Source organism: Sturnus vulgaris, chromosome 3, assembly GCF_052056855.1.
Source record: "Sturnus vulgaris isolate bStuVul1 chromosome 3, bStuVul1.hap1, whole genome shotgun sequence".
NCBI lineage: Eukaryota > Metazoa > Chordata > Aves > Passeriformes > Sturnidae > Sturnus > Sturnus vulgaris.
In genome coordinates this window covers 82,627,661-82,648,376 of record NC_142245.1, presented here as the reverse complement: position 1 = coordinate 82,648,376, position 20,716 = coordinate 82,627,661, and the positions used below count along the sequence as shown (strand labels likewise).

Here is a 20,716-nt window from a genome sequence, read left to right as displayed (position 1 = left end):
TTTAACAGCTTTTCTTTGAGAGGAATCCTACTTAGTTAAACCAAAATTGAGACATCTACTTTCCTCTTAGGCAAAATCCTCAAGTTATTGTGCATTTAATCACTGCCTATATTCAGAATACTAAGAAAAGGATTTCTTATATAAGTAAGCTTGATGGGATTATGTGAATAAATGTGGATGTTACCATCTCTGCACAAGTTATAAAGAAACTTTTGCTGTTCTTTAAGGATAGAAATTCTTATTAAACTTTGAGTAGGAAGATGTGAACTTACTCCTTTTTCATATGGAGTTTTGAGCTACTGGAGGGAAACATGGTAATGTTACTATATGCAACATTATGTATGTATTTGAAAGTTTCAAGAAACCAATGGGTCTACCCAAATTATAGGAGCAACTTCAGAATGGCATTTTTTTCCTTTTATATGTTTGATTACTTGCAATCTTCATTCACCTGTAAAGCTGGATGTTGTACCTGCTTTGAATTCCAGGTAGTTGAGAAACTTGAAAGATCTGAAGACTTTTCACTGTCTATGTACTGACATCTCTGTGACTGCAGTGAGGTGGCATGGATTTGAATTTTTCTTAATAATTACTTAGTTGGAATTGATCTGAAAGTTGCATCTCTAATCTATGCACTACAGGCCTCCTTTATAATCAATAAGGATTAATATCTTCAAAGGATGGTACATTTCATTTTAAGTAAATATCCCTATGGAGAGACTTGAAACGTTTTAGCAGTGCCTGAGAACTGTAACTGTAATTGTTGATTACCTCCTAAAATTGTCTCCCTTTCAGGAAAATAAATAGCTTTACTTGAATTTTAACGATAGCAAGCTAATGAATTACACACAACTGCCTGCACCTAAGTGATTCTTTGTTTGAGGGGAAATCTGAAAGAAAGAAGTCTTGAAAACAGCTGTAATAATTTAGAAAACTTTCAAAAGATTTTTGAATAAAGGAAACCATTATATTCAATAAGAAAACTGCAAAGCAGCAACTTAAATTTGAGCATGTGGTCACTGTGCCACGGCAAATCTCAACCCTAGATTTGTTTGGTCACTGGGTCTTCTAGGCTGAAGTTGTTTATTAACCACTACAAGCTAAGCTTTTCTTTCTCTATATAATTTGTGGTGATCACTAAAATAAGTAGAAATGCCTTGAAAAATTATATACTGTTCAGAGAAAGACGCTTAAGCCTCTATTTTAGTGGAGCATTCAAAGTAATACTGATTTTACAGTGGATAGGAAACTATGAAGCTAGCAAACCCCATAATTTCTGAAGTATCCCTGAATTCATAGCAAAAACAAACTAGGAAAATAATGTTACGTGTGTACTTTATTTCATGATTTTTTTTAAAGTCAGCCACAAAAGAAGACATTTGAGAACATGTTTCTTGTCTTGATCAAGAAAAGTACAATGTCAGACACTTAAATTGGATCTTTAGCAATCTAAATCCATATCAGCAGTGTCTGCATGTTTAATTCTTACAGTTGTTGGCAGGATTGGTTGACTGTATTCCTACCATCTGACAAGTGAAAAGTCTCACCAAATACAGTGAGAAAAGCCCCATAATAACTTCTGTACTGGGTGGATTTTTCTGAATACTGTTTTTCAGTCTTGACAGCTAATAATTCCCTCCTAAAAGCATGAAGGACTAATTTTCTTCTGTTGTTGTGCTCTGATAAAAATGTTGTCAGCCTGATGTTTTTGAAACTTAATTTGTCAGTGAATTTGCTGTGCTTTATACAGTCTGTGTGCCAGATTAACTTGACAGATCCTGACCTTACAAAATCTTGTCAGTACAAGAACTGCAAGTTGTATAGTGTGGGGCTCTCAAAAATATTAACAAGTTGTAAAGAGTAGCATTTTTGAAGACTTGGTTAGATCTTAACAATCTTGTAGTTTCTTAGTTACAAACATCAGAATTTTAAAGTTACAAAGTCAGTATATTATTGATATAGTAAAAATTAGAATCCTGTAATGAACCTGGCTGATATTGAGGGTCACAGAAACAGAGTTTCTACATTACTAGGAACTACTAACTTTTTTTTTAGCATAAGCTTATAGATGATTAGTTGGGTGAAAGAGGAAGAGCTGGTGTATCAGTTACCTTCAGCTCAGTTGTGTATCCTGCAGTTGGATAAAAATACAAGTGTATTTGGACAGGCCCTTATAGTAGAAATAATATAGACTTATTTTGTTGTAGAAGACAGTGGTGTGGTGAACTGGTTTTTTTTTTTAAAGAGTATTGAAACCAGATGATGTGAGCGAGGAATTGTTAGGGTCATCAGAAACTGTGGAGAGCCTGCTCTGTGAAAGCAGATTAACAATGCCTGCCTTCCTGCCTCTGTCAAAAGGAAGACTAAAGGAATGTAAATCCTGTTTATAAATTTACTGAAAAGATAAACAAAGGTAACCAGCAGAAAAATGTTTGCTAAAGTAATACTGGGAAAAAATGATATCTGAATGAATCTGAAATGAATAGCTTGAAATTAGAAAAAGGGTTTCAAGATGACCTGTTCACATAGAAGGAGTGTGGATAAAAAAAGCCAATAACCACATTACAGTATTATCATTGAGCAGTGTACAATACAGTTAAATGAGATCAATTTGTGATAGAAACTGTGGCCTTCTGTGATGGCAGAGACAGGACTTCAGTTCTGAGACCTTGCCAAGCTTTGTATCCTTAGGCTTTGTCAGAAGTCTGGGGAAAAAGCCCCAGCTTCATCTGTGCATGGCCTAGTGGTCTCATTTGTTGAGATGAAATCAGATGTATGGGCTGGTGGGCACAGAAATGTCCATGATTGGATAACTATTGTTTTAAAATGTGCTTTGATTTTGTGTTTGCCCAGCTGGGAGAGCACATCAGTGTAAGTGCAGCTAATCCCTGACTTCTGACATCAGTAGTAACTTTATGTGACAGGAAACCTCAGGCAGTGGTGAGTTTGGTCACTAGCAAAGGAAATAAAAGCTCAGACTTTCACAGAATTTTGCATTTTGTGTTCTCCCTTTCATGCTCTGTTGTATGTCCTGTATCACAATCTCTGTGCTTGCAGGAGGCTAGAGTTTATGCTCCTGTACAATCACAGTACTGGATATTGGGTGAAACCAGAAGCCCAATGTACTTCAAGAGTTATGTTAAAAATGGAAAAAAAATTATCTGACATAGGGAACACTGATTCTCAAACAATCTTACATTAGTATAATACTGGTGGTTTGGTTTTTTTTCAGGGCAGATGTGAAGTAGGGTTGCTGTTTAATAATTAGCTTAATAAAATCAGAGCATGTAAATAGTAAATTAATGTTGATTTGTACTATAGTTCTGTTTTATATTTATGGTATTCTGATTTTATGTATTGTGCTATTGAATGCCATTTGTTAGAGATATCTAGTCCAGTAGAGTCGTGATGGATTGAGTTCTGCAAAAATTTTAGTTAGTGAAAAAAATGAGAATTTCTCTCCAGTTATTTATGTGAGGGAAAAATTTTTTTTACTGTTTATCAGGCACATAGGGGGAAAAGAAAACCTCAGTTTGAACTCTGTTGTGATTTTCCTTTTGCAATATTACCAATAGCTTATTTTTACATTTCATTCATGGCAATTTTGAGTGCTAACTGAAGTGGAAAAGAAGAAGATTAAGAGAGGTGCTTCACAGTAGCTAAGGCAGCTGTGTAGGTAATTGTACTTTGTTTCTTCATTAAGAATTTACACTGTACAATTGATAACATTGGTGGAAGACATAGATTAGTTTATATAAAGATTTGTAGTTCCATCTTAAAAGCAATAGGTTCATTGGAGTGAAAATTTAAATTGTGTAAATGATTTAGTATAAAAGTGAACTTCACATAACCACTTTAAGTATGAAATTTATTTAAATGATCAGTTCTAAAACATTGACCAAGTTAAATCTTTGGGCTTAATCCAATGAAAACTTCTGTGAGACTCCTAAAATACACATTTGACAACTACTGTTATGTTTCTCTCTTGTGTAAAAGTAATTAATTCTGTTATCCATGTTTCTGTCTGTGTAATATTGCTGAATATGTTGCAGGTCCCACATGTTTTTATACATGCATTTCATCGGCTCTTCAAAATCAGTGCAATAATTCTGAACTGTTTGTTCTGGCATAAAAGAAACTCAAAATTTCGTAGTCTCTGAAATATGTTATTCTTTGTCTATATTTTTGGACCAGTTTTTAAATTAAGAGATGTCATGCTAACTGTTTATGGTCTTATTAAACATTTTAAAATAAAAATGTTTCATTTGCAGCCCATTTCTTGGTCTTTTGTAACAGAGTTGCATTGACTATTTATAGCTGCAAAAGTTAATGAAGTGTTAATTTCTTACTTTCTTAGAAGTCTTGTTTTCGTTTGTTTTGTTGGCAGTTTTTCATTACACTGGAATATCAATGTAGTCTGCTTGAATAGTAATTAAAGAAATGAAGTGTAGAATGATCAAAACGATAAAAAATTGCATTTCTAGAAAAGGAAAAAAGCTAATTACTGTAAGAAATTTGGTAAAATAATTATTTTGTGCATTTTAGGTTAGCCCATACCCAAAAGCTCAGTCTCCAATATAATTCATTTAGTATTCCGAGTATTTTTTTGCATAAACCTTTATAATGAAACCTCATTATATTTTTCTCCAACTTTTTACACTTACGTAGAATAAAATTTTCATCTCTATTCTCAACAGTCAGATTTCTTAACTGTTAATTTTACCTTTAAGTGAGAAAATATTTATTATTCACTTAAAGCTTTTCACTAGAATTCTTCTACCTAAGGACTTGAATCATCAAGCAGCTTCTGATAAATTAAATTTGTAAGTAAAATGACAGCTCGGTTTAAATAATACATCGTGAAATTCCTTATATCTTTGTGTCAAGTGATCCAATAATCCCCTCCACCCTGAGTCTGTTTTGCAAAGGTCATCTTGTAAAAAATTCTGGAAAGATAATAGGTAAGCCCTCACTATTTCATGGGAGGACATGACGGTTCCTTTGTACTTGTGTCTCTGGCTGCCTGGCCAAGCCGTGGATTTGCCCTGGGGAAGGATTTGGTGAGTCACGGTGACAGCATCCACTACGCTGTCCCAAAATGCAAATGCTTCAATATAAAAAGGGAAATGTGCTGGTTTAAATTGTTTAGTAACAGCAGCTGAAATTGCATTTCCTTTGAAGTTCATTAGTGTGTGTTGAGCGAAGTACTTCTATGAGAATTTTACTGTGCCAGATATGCAGACTGACAAGACTGTCTTTGCAAGAATCTCTCAGCTGCCTTAACAGCTGTAAAAATAAAAATACCACTCACTGACTATTAAAACTCTTAGCAGCGAATCCTTCCAGTCACTTTTGGCATGCTGAGCTTAACCAGAAGATGTTTTTACAAAATACTTAAATAAGTAATTAGAATTGTAGGTGATAAATGATGATCAAAAGTATAAAGTCTGATTATATTGGTAGCATATTTCTAGCTTTGTTTTTAAAAGGTAGGAAGTAATTAGAAGTAGGTTAATCTTTACTGAAAAGCTTAACAAATGTTTGTTGTGCAGAGCAACTGCTCATTCATGTGGAAAAATGACCTGTGATCTGCAAACATTTTCATGTAAAAATAATTTTATGCAGGGACTTTAGCTGTGTTGATTTCCTTTGGATTATTCAGCCACGTTATTGTACATTATTGTACGTGTAGCAGTTTGCAGGATCATTTACTGAACAGATCAGTTAGTAATGCCAAGTAGCTAAATAAAGCAAGAATGTTCAGATACACATGGGCCTGGGAAATCATTCCAGCTCTGGGGCTTTGGGCATGCTTTTAGAAAATATGTTGGTCCCCGTGCAAATATTCATAATTGCCACTTAAGAAAGTGCTCAGGAAACTTGGAATATCCTATAGAATAATTTGTAGTGACTTTGCTGTAAGGTGATTTGCTGCTATATAGAGGAACAACTTCTATTTGAATAGTTTTGTCATGTTCTGCATATAACATAGTTGCCTAGGAAAAATAGTATTTCTAGTATTTGTAGCAAAAAGTTGGGAAGTGATGATCTAGTGGATTACAATTAATTATCGAAAACCTGACTAGCCAAAAGACATTCTTATAGTTCACTTAAAGCAGCATATTCCATAACCTGGAAGTCATTCCACATCCTCTTGAGTGTACCTGTACATTTATTCTATGGAGAAGAATTGTGCTGGCTGCTGCACCTTATACCGAAAACAATCCAAATTATACATTTACTAGGAATAATTTAATTCCTGTCTCTGTGTTCTTCTGAATTGAATATATTTAATTTCTAGTCCTAGATTCTACCAGAGTCAATTTAAATGGTGTAATATTTTCATACAAAGTCTGTGCCTTTTGCATAAAACATAGGGTAGGTTGTGAAGAAAGAAAAGTTACTTTCTTTTTTTTTCCATTTTCCTCCTTGTTGAAAAGATAATTATTTGACATAAATAAAGTTTTGGGTTTGTTTGGCTTGTGGGGGTTTTTTTTGTTTGGTATTGTAAATACCTTGGGAATGCAGTGCTGATTTCTTTGTGCAGTTCTGCCACCAAGACAGCTCAGCCACTGACTAAGGCTCTAATTCCAACAGCTTCAAGTTAATGCTCTTGCTGTGAATGTTTGTTGTTTAACAGACTTTTAAATTTAATTTAATACAGTTGTGTATTGGGTTATTAAAGATTATTCATTTTTGAAGCTAGCTGAAATGAAATTCGAAGGCAGTCTTCAAGTCTGTGTATGAATTGTTTATTTCATGTTATAGTACTTTATCTTTTTTAGAAAAAATTTGACTTATTCTATAAATACTGTTTTATGTGATTTATTACTCTAAAGACAATATTTGCAGTTAATTGCTTTTTAATGGTAGCAAGGCAATGAATTACACAGAACAGACTTTTTCTCCCCTAAATTTTTCTTTGTTTTATAATTACGGAAGTATTTTGTAGGTAAAAATATGATCTCTTTTGGCAATCAAAAAAATAAATAGTATTAGCGGCTATTTTTCTGTATTTGACAATATATTAATTACATAAATGCAAAGAATTGACAACAAATAAAATGTATCATTATTAATCTGTGCTAGGTTATAAATATATATCTTAAAGTAATTTGAAAAGGAGAAAAGTATTTGATAGAAGTTAAAAGTTTACAACATACATCTGCAAAGTTCTCAGAGGAAAAATTGTGTCACTGTTGTAACTATCAGGAAAAGATTTATAAAAATATTTTAAGACAAAAATGGCTAAGCTGTTGGAAAAAAGTTCTAAAGAAAGAATATATAGATCTTTCTCTCTACACATATCTCAACCTTGAAAATATCTTGTGAGTGCATTGCATAGTACTTACGTAACTCATAGAAGTGACTGTTCATAGGAATGTGACATATATATGTTGTCAAAGCAAATTATGTTTAAAATGTGTAGCATTTGGTGCTTGCAGCTGTAAAGGAAAGGACTGTACTACAAGTGAGAAACATACGAAAACTACAGACGCTTGGCTTTTCTGTTATAGAAAGTAGATTTTTTAAATGAGACTTTTTTCGGCAGAAACCAAGGAGAAAAATATTTAATCTTTGTTTAGTGTCAGCTTTATTGCATGAAATCCACATTTTACAAAATGGGACTTGATTGACAATGTCTTTGGAAAGCTTCTTTTGAAAATCTAAGCTATGAGTTAAAAATAAATTTTATTGTATTTGAGATTGTCGTGTTCATTATTAACTTATAATAAGTTTAATCTTATTTTTACAATAGTAGGTAATTTACAGTTGAAAATTCATATGTGGATCACCAACAAAGTGATCTGAAATCAATTTTCTTAACTGTTTAAGCCTAAGTAACTTTAGTTTATGTCAGCAGCATAAATAAATCTGAATAAAAATCCAGAACAGAAAGTGAAACTCTGATGCAATAAGCTTTCCCTCTGAAAAGTTCTTCAATTAAATATGTGATTTTTAAAATGTTATAATCTGTAGATGAGATGGCAAAATTCAGAATTCTAATTGACAGAACTGACTACAATTTAATTAAAGCTTTGCAACCTGTCACATGAATTCCTGAATCTAAATTTTTTAAGTATTGTCAGCCAAAAAATGAGTACTCTTGCATGAAGAATGTTCCTATGGTTTTCCTTGTGTAATGGATTTTGTTTAATCTTCTTTTTATTATAGTAGCTATAATATCAAAATAAATATCAAGAGTTCTATCCAACTCTTCATATTCATATTGGCCTTTAATATAAACTTTTTGTTTATCGTCCTTCAGAAAGTAAATTTATGTATGGAAAAAGGAGTTGTAAAATCAGTGGTCTCATGTAGCAGCCATCTAACATTTTAGTAGCTTTTAATTTTTTGGGGTGCTTGTAGTGCTGCAAAATAAGAATAGTTTGGGAGAGGACATAAAGTGTTGCAGAAGTAATTTATTTTTAAAGGAAAGCTTTCTCACTTAGGAAGTATTCTACACACAAGTAGAAATGAAAAAAAAAAAAAAAAATCCTGTTTATGGATTTTAATCCATGCCAGCTAGAGAGGAAAATGAAATAGATCCAAAAAGTATGGAAATAAAGAAATTAAGACTATAATAGGGGAAAAGACTGAGTTTGAATCTGTTTGATATGCTAGCTGTGCATTAAATAGTCTCATTTACCAGTACTTACTTACCAAAGTGTTTGCATGTGAAGGTCTGTTTACTATGACTGTGGAATTGTAGAGATTCCCTTCAGAGGAAGGACAGACTGGAGCAAAAGAAAATCTTTTAACTATCTTCTTCTTGACCAGATGCCTGAAAGTGCTTCCTCCAAACGGCAGATGAGATTGCTTTATTTTTCCATACATTGCAGATGGATGAGTAATGATTTCTTTCAATAATGCCCAATAATGGAGACTTGTTTTTTTATTTTATCCATTTTGTGCAACTGCTTATCTCTGTAAATGTCTGCAGTTCTCACTCAAAGAGTTTTTAGCTCAGAACCCTGGTTTAGCAATGAGTACCTGAATCTCTGATAAAAGTAAAGTGTACTTTTAAATAAAGCTAAAATTAACTTGGATAAAAATCCTATATTAGCATACTAGGATATTTTAATCTGGGGAAATAGATGGAGTGTACAACATACTGGAGGATCCATTTCACATACAATTATGCAACATCCACCAAGTCCTTGGTTCTAGCTCCTGTTCTAAAAATCAAGGCATGTGATTGTTTTAAAGTGTTGTTTTTGTGATGCATTTGACTGATTGCTGTGAATTTCAAGAACTGATTTTTACTGAGACCTGTGGTCTTAAATTGTTTTAAGGTCTTAATAAGTGTGTATTAAGCATCAAATGTCGAAATAGAATTATGTGACCAATTATATGCCTTTATATCCTAATATAATAATGTATTTTCCAGAAAGCTTTGAGTGAAAATCAATCAAATGAAGCAAAATTGGCAAATTTCATATTGAATAACTTGAGCCAGAATTTGGCCACTGCAGTTAGGAAGCAGAGCAAGATTTAATGTTTCACTGGATTTTTTTGCATTAAGAAAAATTTAGATATATTGACTATATGTAACTGTAGCTGTTGCTTTTGTAAACTCTTATTTTTGTAACAAAATAATAATTTTTCAATTGAATTTTGGGTATTCTGCTAATAGAGAATGACTTTTTCGTACAGGTTTTCAAAAGTAAACATTTTACACTGAATCAGAAATCCCATGCCTACTACTTTACTTCCAAAACAATTTAACTTTAATTTTTTTTCTAACATCTTTCCTAGAAAGCTTTCAGTTTGCTTAAACAGTCTGTCTTCTAGACAGTGGTCTGTGTTGGGTACTTGAAAACAGCCCTGCAGTACTGGGAGGCTATGGGTCTAGAATATACTTGCATGTTTTGGTGTAATGCAGCTGACAGGTGGATTGGGCAGTCAGTTTTGGGATGGTTCAAAAACTATTGCTTTGTCTTTTTGGTCAGTTGCAACATGGGAATCAAGGTCTGTTTAGTATCAAAATTATCCTTGCCAGCAAGTCAGAGTAGAACATCATGATCTACCTTGTGGGCAGATAAAGGATTTATTACACTCTACTTCCCAGGATTTTCTACTAATGTGAATCTTTTGCTTTTCAAAGAAAAGAGTGCCTGGAAATGGAGCTCAAAAATATTTATATTTGCATATATATTTTACCTCAGACCTACTAGGTGAATTCTAGATGAATTAATGCACTATTAAGTGTAATTGATACTGTGTGCAATCACAACTTCTTGGACTTTTTACTTTGGTTCGTTGTCCAGAAAAACCCACTTCACAATGCTGGAGTGAAATGTTGTGATCTCAGAGTGTTACCAGTACCTTCCATACTGCTAAATATTGCTATGGATTGAAAGCACAGTAAGTAGAATCAGGCTGCCATGGACTGCAAGGCAATGTGCATTCGAAACAGTTCATCAGTCTGAGAAAGCACTTAGCACTCTTTTGTAGAAAAGCATAGGTTTTTAACTATTTTCCTTGTGGACCTGGCAGAAAAGGACCGGTAGATAATACTTCATCTTCCATTTTGCTGAGCCAAGTACAGGGGAAGTTGGCCAGGACTTCTCAGTTGCTGCACTCCATAAAGGAAGGACCAGGAGGAGACATGTTTTATCACTTCATTTGTCTGCTTTGGAAAGCAAATACCTATACTAAAGATATGGGGAGAAAGGGAGCTGATAATTAGCATCAACATCAATTTGGTCTGGCTAAGTTATTTCTACTTCTCGCAGATTTTTGTGGTCTATGCCATCATTCTGATACTTGAGAGTAAGAGGATGGAAACCCCACTATTTATTTGGTTATTAAGGCTGATAATGTTACATATTTACAGGTTAGTTTCAAATTAATGTGGTATTTGTAATATTTTGTGCCATTCTAGGTCAAGTAATGAAACTCTCACAGTCATTATCAAATCTGATCTCCAGGTAGAGCACAAATTGTAGGGGGTTAAGTAGTAGAGCATGGATTTGACTCAAAGGTTGGAAATATGCAAATCCATTTAATTTTCATAACTGCTTAATGCTTAGACAGAGCCTTAATAATCTAGGAGTTCAAAGAACTTTGAATATGATGTTCCTTTATCCAACAAATAATATGCACTCTTAGATTATACAATTTTTCTATATGTTTAAAAGTGGCACAGGAAAGAGACTCTTACTCCTTTGTTCCTAAAATATTTGTTTCTTGGCAGCAGTTGTCTGGATGTATAGCAGATGTACTAAATATAACCTGCCTATGATTTAATGCAGCACACATGTAGAGAATGAAAATAACATTAATACAAGTTGTTTTTCTAATAAGGACCTTTGTGCAAGAGGAAGCACTATTCTGGTTATGACTACTTATTCAGTGATATAAATAGAGCTTTTGAGTTTCTAGGACTGTCAGTCTGGCAAAGTTCATTTGACCTCCATTTGTGATGTAAGACTCCTGAAAATAATGTCCTCACTAACATTTGTTCTGTATTTCTGTTAACAGGAGGAATGCTTTTTGAATTTAGAAGCTCCTATTACAAGAGTATGTGGCTATGACACTCCGTTCCCTCACATCTTTGAGCCTTTCTACATCCCAGACAAATGGAAATGCTATGATGCTCTTAAAAAAATGATTAACTACTGAGCAGTAGTACAGGTGAGAAATAAACATATTGTTATTTAGGTTACCTGCAAGGGTTCTGACAGGATAACTGCAAGGTTTGGCGCTGTTACTACTCGTTTATTTAGTTTATTTACTACTGGTTTATTTAGTTATTTATAATAAGAATTGCCCTTTATGGCTTTGGGCACAGTGTTAAGTTTTATAATTTTTCACTCCTCAGGGTGGCCTGTAGTCCTGCAAGGTACAAATAAGACCCAATTTGCCCTGAATTTTGGCTCTGTGTTGTAAATACACACAAACCATTGAAATATGTGCAGCATCTGTAGTTCTGTTGAAGTACTAATATTCAATATATATTATAAAAATATTTTTTCTTTATGATTTTCAATGTAATTTGATCATGCCTGAAGATTTCTGTTTGCAGAGCAGAAAGACTGTGAAGTAATACATATTTCTGTGTCTGTTACTCACAGTCTGTAACATCTTTTGTTTCATTATAATATTATACTAAGTAACATTTGACTGTGGGGTGGCTGACCAGGATTTAGAATTGTGCTGTGGGAGAACTTCTGGTTTTTAATGACAACAGTTTAACAGTTTAGAAAATGTATTAACACAATGTATTCTGAGATTCCTTTAATTGAACAAAGTAACCTAGTTTTTGAGATACCGTCTTGATGGAGCTTGTGTGTGGGAAATGAAAAGAAGAAAACAACAGAATCTGTAATGGGCAGTCAGGGGATTTTTAGCTGTTGACACCAAAGACAGGATGGCCAAGGTGGGCCCTATATTAGGGGTGCCATCTTCTGTCTGTTTTACCTCTAAATTAAACTGTGAATTCAATTTAGAGCCATGGATAGAAGGTTACCAAAACCATAATGTTAATTTCCTTTATATATAGTTACTGTCAGAAGACTTTCTGGCATTTCACTGTTTCCCTCAATAACTGATGGGGGAGTGCCTGTATGAGAAATGGGATTACTACCAGTGATGCAATCTCTCCAAAAATAATGTAGTTCTATTTTTCTCAAAAATTGCTTGTTACTGACATGCCAGAGCATTTCATAGAATCATAGAATATGCTGAATTGGAAAGGATCATTGGGTCCAGCTCCTAGCCCTGTGGAAGACATCCCAAGGATCCCATCACGTGCCTGAGAGTGTTGTCCAAATGCTTCTTGAACTCTGTCAGGCTTGGTGCTGTGACCACTTCCCTAAGGTGCCTGTTCCAGTGCCCAGCCACGCTCTGTGTGAAGAATCTTTTCCTGATATCCAACCCAAACCTTCCCCGACTCAGCTTCATGCTGTTTCCTTGAGTCCTGCCTTACCATGAGAGTGAAGAGATCAGTGCCTGCCCCTCCTCTCCCCTCCTGAGGAAGTTGTACCTGCACTGAGCTCTCTCCTCAGTCTCCTCCAGGCTGAACAGACCAAGTGCCCTCAGCTGCTCCTCACACGGCTTCCCCTCAAGGCCCTTCCCCATCTTTGTGCCCTCCTTTGGACACTCTCTAATAGTTTAATGTCTTTCTCACATTGTGATGCCCAAAACTGCTCCCAGCACTGGAGGTGAGGCTGCCCCAGCTCAGAGCAGAGCAGGGCAATCCCCAGCCCTGCCCGGCTGTGATGCAGTTCTTAATGCACCTCATTTCCTTGGAATTAAAACTAAAGCTGTTTTCTCACCTGTCATCTTTTTTGTAGAATATGTAATCAGTGCACTCTTTTTAATAACAGTTGTCCTTGCCTTTGATCTGGGTTGAAGTAAACTCATTAAGGACTTACTTTCTTTTTTCTGTTTGGCACCCTGTAACAAAGTCAGGGAATCTTACCTAAAGAGAATGGCTTGGTTGTATCTGTTCCTTGAGGCAAGTAACTGGGTCATGCTAGGTAGCCTCTGATTTGTTACTTTTCAAAGGAAACCAAAGGACCAGATATTGTTTCCTCTGTAAGAAAAGGGGACATCTGAGGACATTTGGTGGTTCAGAGAGTTAGTTAACCCCCTGTTCCTCTATAGGGGATGGTAAAGTGAGGGAGGTATGAGCTGAAAAAATGGGTTCTGAGATTGCATTGAATTTGCGCACAATCCAGTTTTGACATTGGAAGTCCCCTCTAAACCTGGTCTAAAACATGGAAAAGTCATCTGCATTTAAACTTTTCTTTTGTGGGCTGGACCACACACAAATATCAGAGGAGGTTATTGGTCAGCTGAAAATGTGGATTTAGCATATCGAGGAGCAGGTTTATTAGGGGTTGTCTAAAAAACCCCCCAGAAAAGGTGTCAAGACACAGAAACTCTGCTTCCTGCTTTGTCTAACAAGACATCCAGATGTTGGGGCCCATAGCACCATATCTTTTGGTTGGTGTGACTAGATACTAGTATTCCAGAATGAGCTACTCAAAGTTTTTCTATGGAAGAACATTAATGTGCCTTGTTGTAAGCCACATTTCTGGGGAATATTTCCTTAATTTTCTGTCTGCTACGCATTGGTTTTACATACTTGACACAGTAATTGCAATAAGGTAGCTCACTTACGTTTCTGAGAAATAAAAGGATTGTTTTACATTTGCTTCTTTTTTGTACTTGTGGTAACATTTGTTACTTGCCATTGGTACGGAGTGATGAAATTATGTGTTCCAAACCATCTCATGTGTAATTCCAAGAAATGGTTTTACAGTTTGTATGGATTTGAGCACAGTCAGTCCTTCTGGATGTTAGAGGAGTTGGTCTCCTTCATGTCCTACTGTTGGAGAGACAGGGGAGCTAGGAGTTCCCTGTGGTGAAGAGGAGTGTAGGGTTGGCTTTTGGGTTACAGAAATGGTCAAGCTGGTGTTGTGGTTTAACCCCAGCTGGCAACTCAGTCCCACACAGCCTCTCTCTTTTTCCCCCAGTGGGATTGAGGAGAGAGAACTGGAAGAGTAAAAAAAGCTGGGCGCTGTGGTTAATAATTTCTAAAGTTAACATTATTATCTTAATGTACATTTAGTTTTGTTCAGCCTATGTTGACAGCATCTCACACACAGGTAATTGCTTATCTTGAGTTTGTCAGCACAGATGGATTTCCTTCGCAAAGACAGTGTTTGCTAATGTGTCCTGTATACCTCACCAATGAGACAGGCAAAAGCAAAGTCTCTATCTTTCAGCAGTTTCGGAGTTATTAAAATTTGTAGCTATATTAGCTATTAGAGAAATAGCTTCCAGGTAGGGAGCTGTGTTCCAGATAACTCTCTGTAGCTGAAAAACAGATAAAGGTAAAAAAGGCGGTGAGATTGGGATGGATATGCATTTCCTGGGTAAATGGAACAGTGTCTGGCTGTTTGTTTGAGGAGGGGAAAGAAACCTTAAAAGAAGAAACAGAAGATAGGTATGAAACTGAAAAATATGGTGACAAATTTTATAAGATGTATTCTTGTTCACAAATATGTTGAGGGCTGAGTGTAGTGTAGAAATGGCAGGTATTTAAGTGCTTTTCTGTTACATTTTGCAGATTTTGCCGCCACATTTGCGTATTTTTTCTTGTCAATTCTAAATTTTAAAGCTATTCTTTGCTAGGTTACAGTTTACCTCCATGAGAGTATGTGTGTTCATGGAGAGCCATTGTTACATTACAAATTTAGTTTCTAAAAATGCAAAGTTATCACACTGAACTTCATTGCAGAACTATTTTATGAGAAGTTTAATCTTGGTGCTAAAAGGTTAGGTGATGTTAGGGAATCTTAGGGGGTTGATTTTAATTCATTTTTCTTTCCAAGCATATATTTGAAATTGGTTGTGCTGGGAAACAGGAAGGGACCTGGTAGGTACTTTAGTTAGTAATTGTGTCTTCCTTTGCACTCCTGGCAGTTCAGCAGGGCTTCATACAGGTTAACTTGATCACAGGACAGCTGTAGTTCCTCTCCGTGTTTGATAAATAAGATATGAGAGACCGCAAGATCTTTTTAACCTGAGACTAACAACCAGTTTTTTTCAAAACATAAATCACAAATGTGGCAGGCTAGACTGCCCGCTTGAGTGCTAACTGTAACCCACTACAATAAACAACCTCCAGAAGCTTGAGATTCCTGGTTTATAATCTTTTCCTGCTGGATGACAAAAGCATGCAAGTGGCTAATGAATTATGTCTTGCAGCAAGTGAATAGTTCACATATAAGATACCACTCTACTAGAGCTATGAGTTAGATTGTTAGTATGGCTGCTGCAAGTCTATGCTTGCTTTCAGACATTGCTGAGAATTCATGCAAGGTCAGTAATGAAATTATCTTCAAAAAAAGCCCTGTAAACAGGAAAGGTGTTGACTATAGTTTTTTTACCAGACCCCTCTTCTTTGTAATAGTAGAATGATAGTATATCTAGTAGAAAAAATACAAAACATTTGCTTAACATTCTAGAGTAGGAGGGAAGGTAGCTGATCATAAACTTTTTTGTGTAAATGGCAATAATTAGTGGTGTGTTGACTCTAGGTATCATTTGCAGCATTTCTAATTTCTGTGTGTCTACCCTGGCAGCTTTAAAGATGTAAAATAGTATTTAATGCAGAATTAATAAGTAATTGGTAGTAATTTGTTTTAGTTCATACACCTTGAAGTTAAGACATTATGAATTTAAGAAATAAGATCACCTTGGACTGTGCTGTCTGTTTAATGTGCAGATATTAGTTTCAGTCTTCAGATTTATAATTTATTTTGTCATCTTTTTCTGCAGAGAGGAGAAGAACAACGGGGAAATACAGAAGCTGCCTTCAAAACTCTTGACATTTTAATCAGATCTTTTGGGTTTGGAATTTACATAGCAGACTTTTGTTTTAACTCAGCTGTCCTGAATGTTCATCTTGGCTATTCTTCAGCAAGTTCAAATTTTCCTTAATTATGAAATCAGTGATGGGCAGGTGATTGTTACAGTAAGTAGTTTCAGATGTATTTAAAGATATTCCAGATGTTGAATGAAAATTGCACATTGCCGTGCTTAACTAAGTTACATCTAGACTTCACTGTGTAAATATTAGAAGCAGAATTTTATTCAATAAAACATATTATGCTCATGTTGTCTCTTAGTTTTTCTATTGTTTTGGAAGAACCCAAAGAAGTTATTGGAATGTGACTGTAGTGTCAACACAATAAACCTTAGACAGCCAGACCAACTTGTGTGATGGAGACCTGCTTTAACTGGTGGCATCACTGTTTTACTTGAGTGGCTTCATCCAACACAGTCCCTAAATACTGATTTCCCCTTTCTGCAAGGGGAAGTCCATTTTTCTTGAGAAGGGAGAAGAGCTTTTTTTGCTTTGTTGCTGTGAATGAGAGGCTTAATTGGTACATCTTTGCTACAATATCCTTCCTTCTAGAATTGGAATGTGTCTGCTACTAAGCAGTTGTGCAAAAAGCAATTCCTCTTCTTTTTGCCTGCTTTGCTCTCTGTACAAATCAGTCTCATGCTTCTTACCAAATGGGGGAAGGAGTGGGGGCATTGAGGAGATGGATGCTGGTAGCCAGATAATCACATTTCTGTGGTTATTCAGGGGAGTCTTTCTGAGAGAAAGAAGGATACTTTTGTACACAAACCTGCTCAGGACAATCCTCAAGGTGACAGCTGAAACACACCAGGGAGGATAACTTCACAGTCAATATCAGTGGATCTATGGAAAGTGCTAAGTTGTTATCTTTTCAGGTCCTACCATTTTGTGTAAGATTCCGTTCTGTGTTCATGGTTTGTGCATTCCCTAAAGAATCCCACAACTGATAATGAAGCTAGTTCGAAATGTATCCAAACAAAATGAGATTGTTGTCAAATCTTGTAAGTTTCCTGTAAATGCCCTGTATAGAACTTGTTTATTGTCTGAAATAAGATGGATGTATTACATACTTTATATTTTTTTGAGCTGGATGGAAAGCTATTTTGGTCATATTAAGAAAATGATTTAAAAAATTATTTCTTTCTTTGCAGAACATCAATAGATATTTTAGTAACTGCCTCCTAAAAATGTACTGTTACTGTATTTCAAAGCACATAAAATAGATGCAATTATAGTACTGCCTTAGTAAAATGTACTTTGGTAATTAATAGCCTTAATAAAATATACTTTGTATTTACAGTTTTCACAGAAAAAAGTGATTTCTAATTTAGTGCAAAGCTTAAGTTCAAGTTGTCTGCATTGAAATATGGAATAATATATTTCTTAATAAACATGTAGAAAATATTTACTGTTAATGTGGACTGCTACAATCCGGTTGAGGGGTGAGTTGTGTTTGTGGTGACTGGTGTTGTGTCGGTTTTAATAGTATAAAAAATTGTTCCTTTTTTCCTCTGCTTGGGGTAATAGAATGTTTTTCCCTGGAAAAAAAGGATTAATGTTCTAAAATAGGTGCTGCTCCCAAAAGCCTGCCTAGATGGCAGTATTCACTCACGTAACCTGTGCTCAAGGTTGGAGGCTGTTTAAGTGTGTGTTACAGAAAAATGACTTACAATGCTAAACTGGATGGGAAGGTGTATGCTCGTACATACAAATAACTGTTTTTTATTAAGTTTCTTAATATTAAAATCCAAAGACAAGTCGTATTTTCTGGTTTTAACCACTTGGGTCTCTTAATTGAATATTCTCACATTTAACCTGGGCAATGATTGTTTCACTGTAAGTAACTCCTAAAGGAAAAATCCTGTCACTACTCCTTGCTGATAATCCAGAAAATTAGTAATCTATCTAACAGTAATTGCTGGAAATACTTACAGTACAAAGTTTATTGCTGGGTCCTGAGATTTTCACTGAAAGGGCTGTCAAGTATTGGAACAGCCTCAGAGAAATATCACCATCCCTGGAGATTTTTAGAAGATGTGTAGCTTTGACATTAGTATGGTTGAGTGGTGGACTTGGTTGTGCCAGGTTAGTGGTTGGTCTAGGATGATCTTAGAGGTCTTTTCCAGCCTGAATTATTCTATGATTCTACGAAAGACCTACCCAGTCTTCATGGGACCCCAGATTTATTAACTGCAGATGAAAGACTTGTATCCTCTTCTGTCATCTAGCTTAATTAAGACTGTAGGGCCATAACAACCTCACCATAATAAACAGTGCACTTATTATATAAAAACTGGATTTAAATCATCAGAGGTATTGTTCCTCGTGGAAGTGCATGTGTTTATAAGAGGATTAGCCAGTAGTACATTCTCACTGCAGTACCCAGGAGCCTTGACATAATGACCTTCTGCTCCTACGGTCTGATAATCAATTCTGAGCCCATTAATCTTTCCAGACAGCTTTCTTGCTCCCATAGCTAAAACCTGGTGTTCCCAGTGTACTGCAGAAGTTCTGTTCTAGCCACATAACTTCAGAGGCAGCAACTGAAAGGAATCCATTCAGCAAGCTGGCAGAGATTGTTATCACAGAGCTCATGGGGTTCAGTGAGCATTATATGTTCATAACAAAATAAGCTGACACAGTCTGTAAGCTCTGCCAGATTTCAGCAGACCCGAAATAAGGATGCAATTCTTTTGTAACTCTTTTTCAGCTTAGCTGCTCTGTAAGTTACACGTTGATTAGATATGGAAGAGCTACAGCTGACTTCAGTATGAACAGGCGTTTTAGAACTTGGTTCAGTTGCTTATGCTTTGGCATGGAATACCATTGAGACACCCTGGCGTATCCTGCATGGTCTCCATGTCTCCAGCTGCTTCTTCCATAGGTCCTATGTGGTATCTGCCAACCCCCTGTGTATCTTAAGTGCCTCAGGGCATCTCAAATAGCACAGATGCTTGCATTCAGGCATCTAAATGGAGCCCTTTGTTTTCTGGAATTTTGAATAGCTGGTGTCTGACTATTTTTCTGTGAGCTTGCATAAAATGCCAGCACTGAGATTGGTGCATTCCTTGATTTTCCAGATAAATTGCTCAAATCCTCAGTATGTACATAAGGTTGGATACATGACATTGTGTGTGAAAGAAAGTATCGTCTCCTAGGTGATGGGCTGATGCTGGACTGGACTGTTAGTTCCTCAAGGAGAATAATTTAGAGTAAAACCCCAGCCTTGGAACTGTTACCTGGGTGGAGTTGGTTGCTCTAAGTCACAAAGTTTCTGATGATTATCTGAAGGTAACCTGTGGGCAGGACCTGGTTAGATTTCAGCAAAGCCCTGAGCAAAAAGAGTGAGTTAATGGGAGATGAGTCCCCTTGCTTTCTGTAGGCTGGCTCTGTGTGGGATTCAGCTCAGGATTAAGCCACCTAATTGTGTCCAGATCTAGGTGTGTATGACTGAGCAGAGCAGTTGAGCTGGTACTAAGTTCCTTTAAGGTAATCTTGACTCATTCTGCAGGCTGAACTGACTCCACTGACTAGTTGTCTCTGCATGGTGCCACATTAGGTGCTGTAAGGTTTCCTGCCTGGCCCTCAGCTGCTTGTCTGGAAAGGTTCAGGTCTCCCATCAGTCCTTGGTCACATCTGCTACTCAAGGCACATTTTTCACCATGTTTGAAGTCATATGAGGCATCATTGCTAAATGTGTGGGCAGCAGGATCTAATTGCCCGGTGGCTGTGCCTGCCATGGTGTTACAGCCCAAAGGTAGACATTAGATTCTTGACTGCAGATGACATTAGTCATTCCGTGCTTTTGGCAGAAGGGATAGAGTGGAGAGGAAGCACATGAAGTGTTACGTGGATGCTGGGGCTATGCACTAATTGGTGGAAGAAGCTGTGAGAGGATGGTCTGTCCCTCAGTACAGCGGCTACAAGCAGCTTTGACCTAATCCATACTTAATATCATGTTAGTCATCCCCAGCCCCCTAGCAGAAAGAACTGATCCTCCTGATGAACAATACCAATTAATTTGATCAGTTGCCTGTTTTCATATTTCAAGGGCAACACTGAAGCAGCCTCAGCCTTGGTTTTATGTTACTTGCTTTGAAATTGCTTTATGGTTTTTGGTGATGTTTTTAAACCCTATTTTTGTCTGCCAAAATAATTCTGCTACTCTAACAACAGAAATTAGTGTCTGGTCTTGCTCATGTAGATCTGTGGCTAACTATTCTACAACTGACAGTAATGTGCCACCAGTGTCTCATAAGCCATCCCTGTTGATTCCTGTGTGTAATTAATTACTTTTATATGGTAATTAAATCATTCCTGTTTACTTGC

The 20,716-nt window shown here is 36.1% G+C and overlaps 1 protein-coding gene across 1 annotated transcript in view; it reads left to right on the top strand.

The window, feature by feature from the left end:
• BCKDHB (branched chain keto acid dehydrogenase E1 subunit beta) overlaps positions 1-16,636 on the top strand; it is a 110,137-nt gene extending 93,501 nt beyond the window's left edge. Inside the window, exons 10-11 of the mRNA XM_014870178.2 lie at positions 11,488-11,640; positions 16,300-16,636. Coding sequence (XP_014725664.1) covers positions 11,488-11,628 — 141 coding nt within the window. The 3' untranslated portion in view covers positions 11,629-11,640; positions 16,300-16,636. The remainder of the gene's footprint in view (positions 1-11,487; positions 11,641-16,299) is intronic.
• Positions 16,637-20,716: the final 4,080 nt, after the last annotated feature.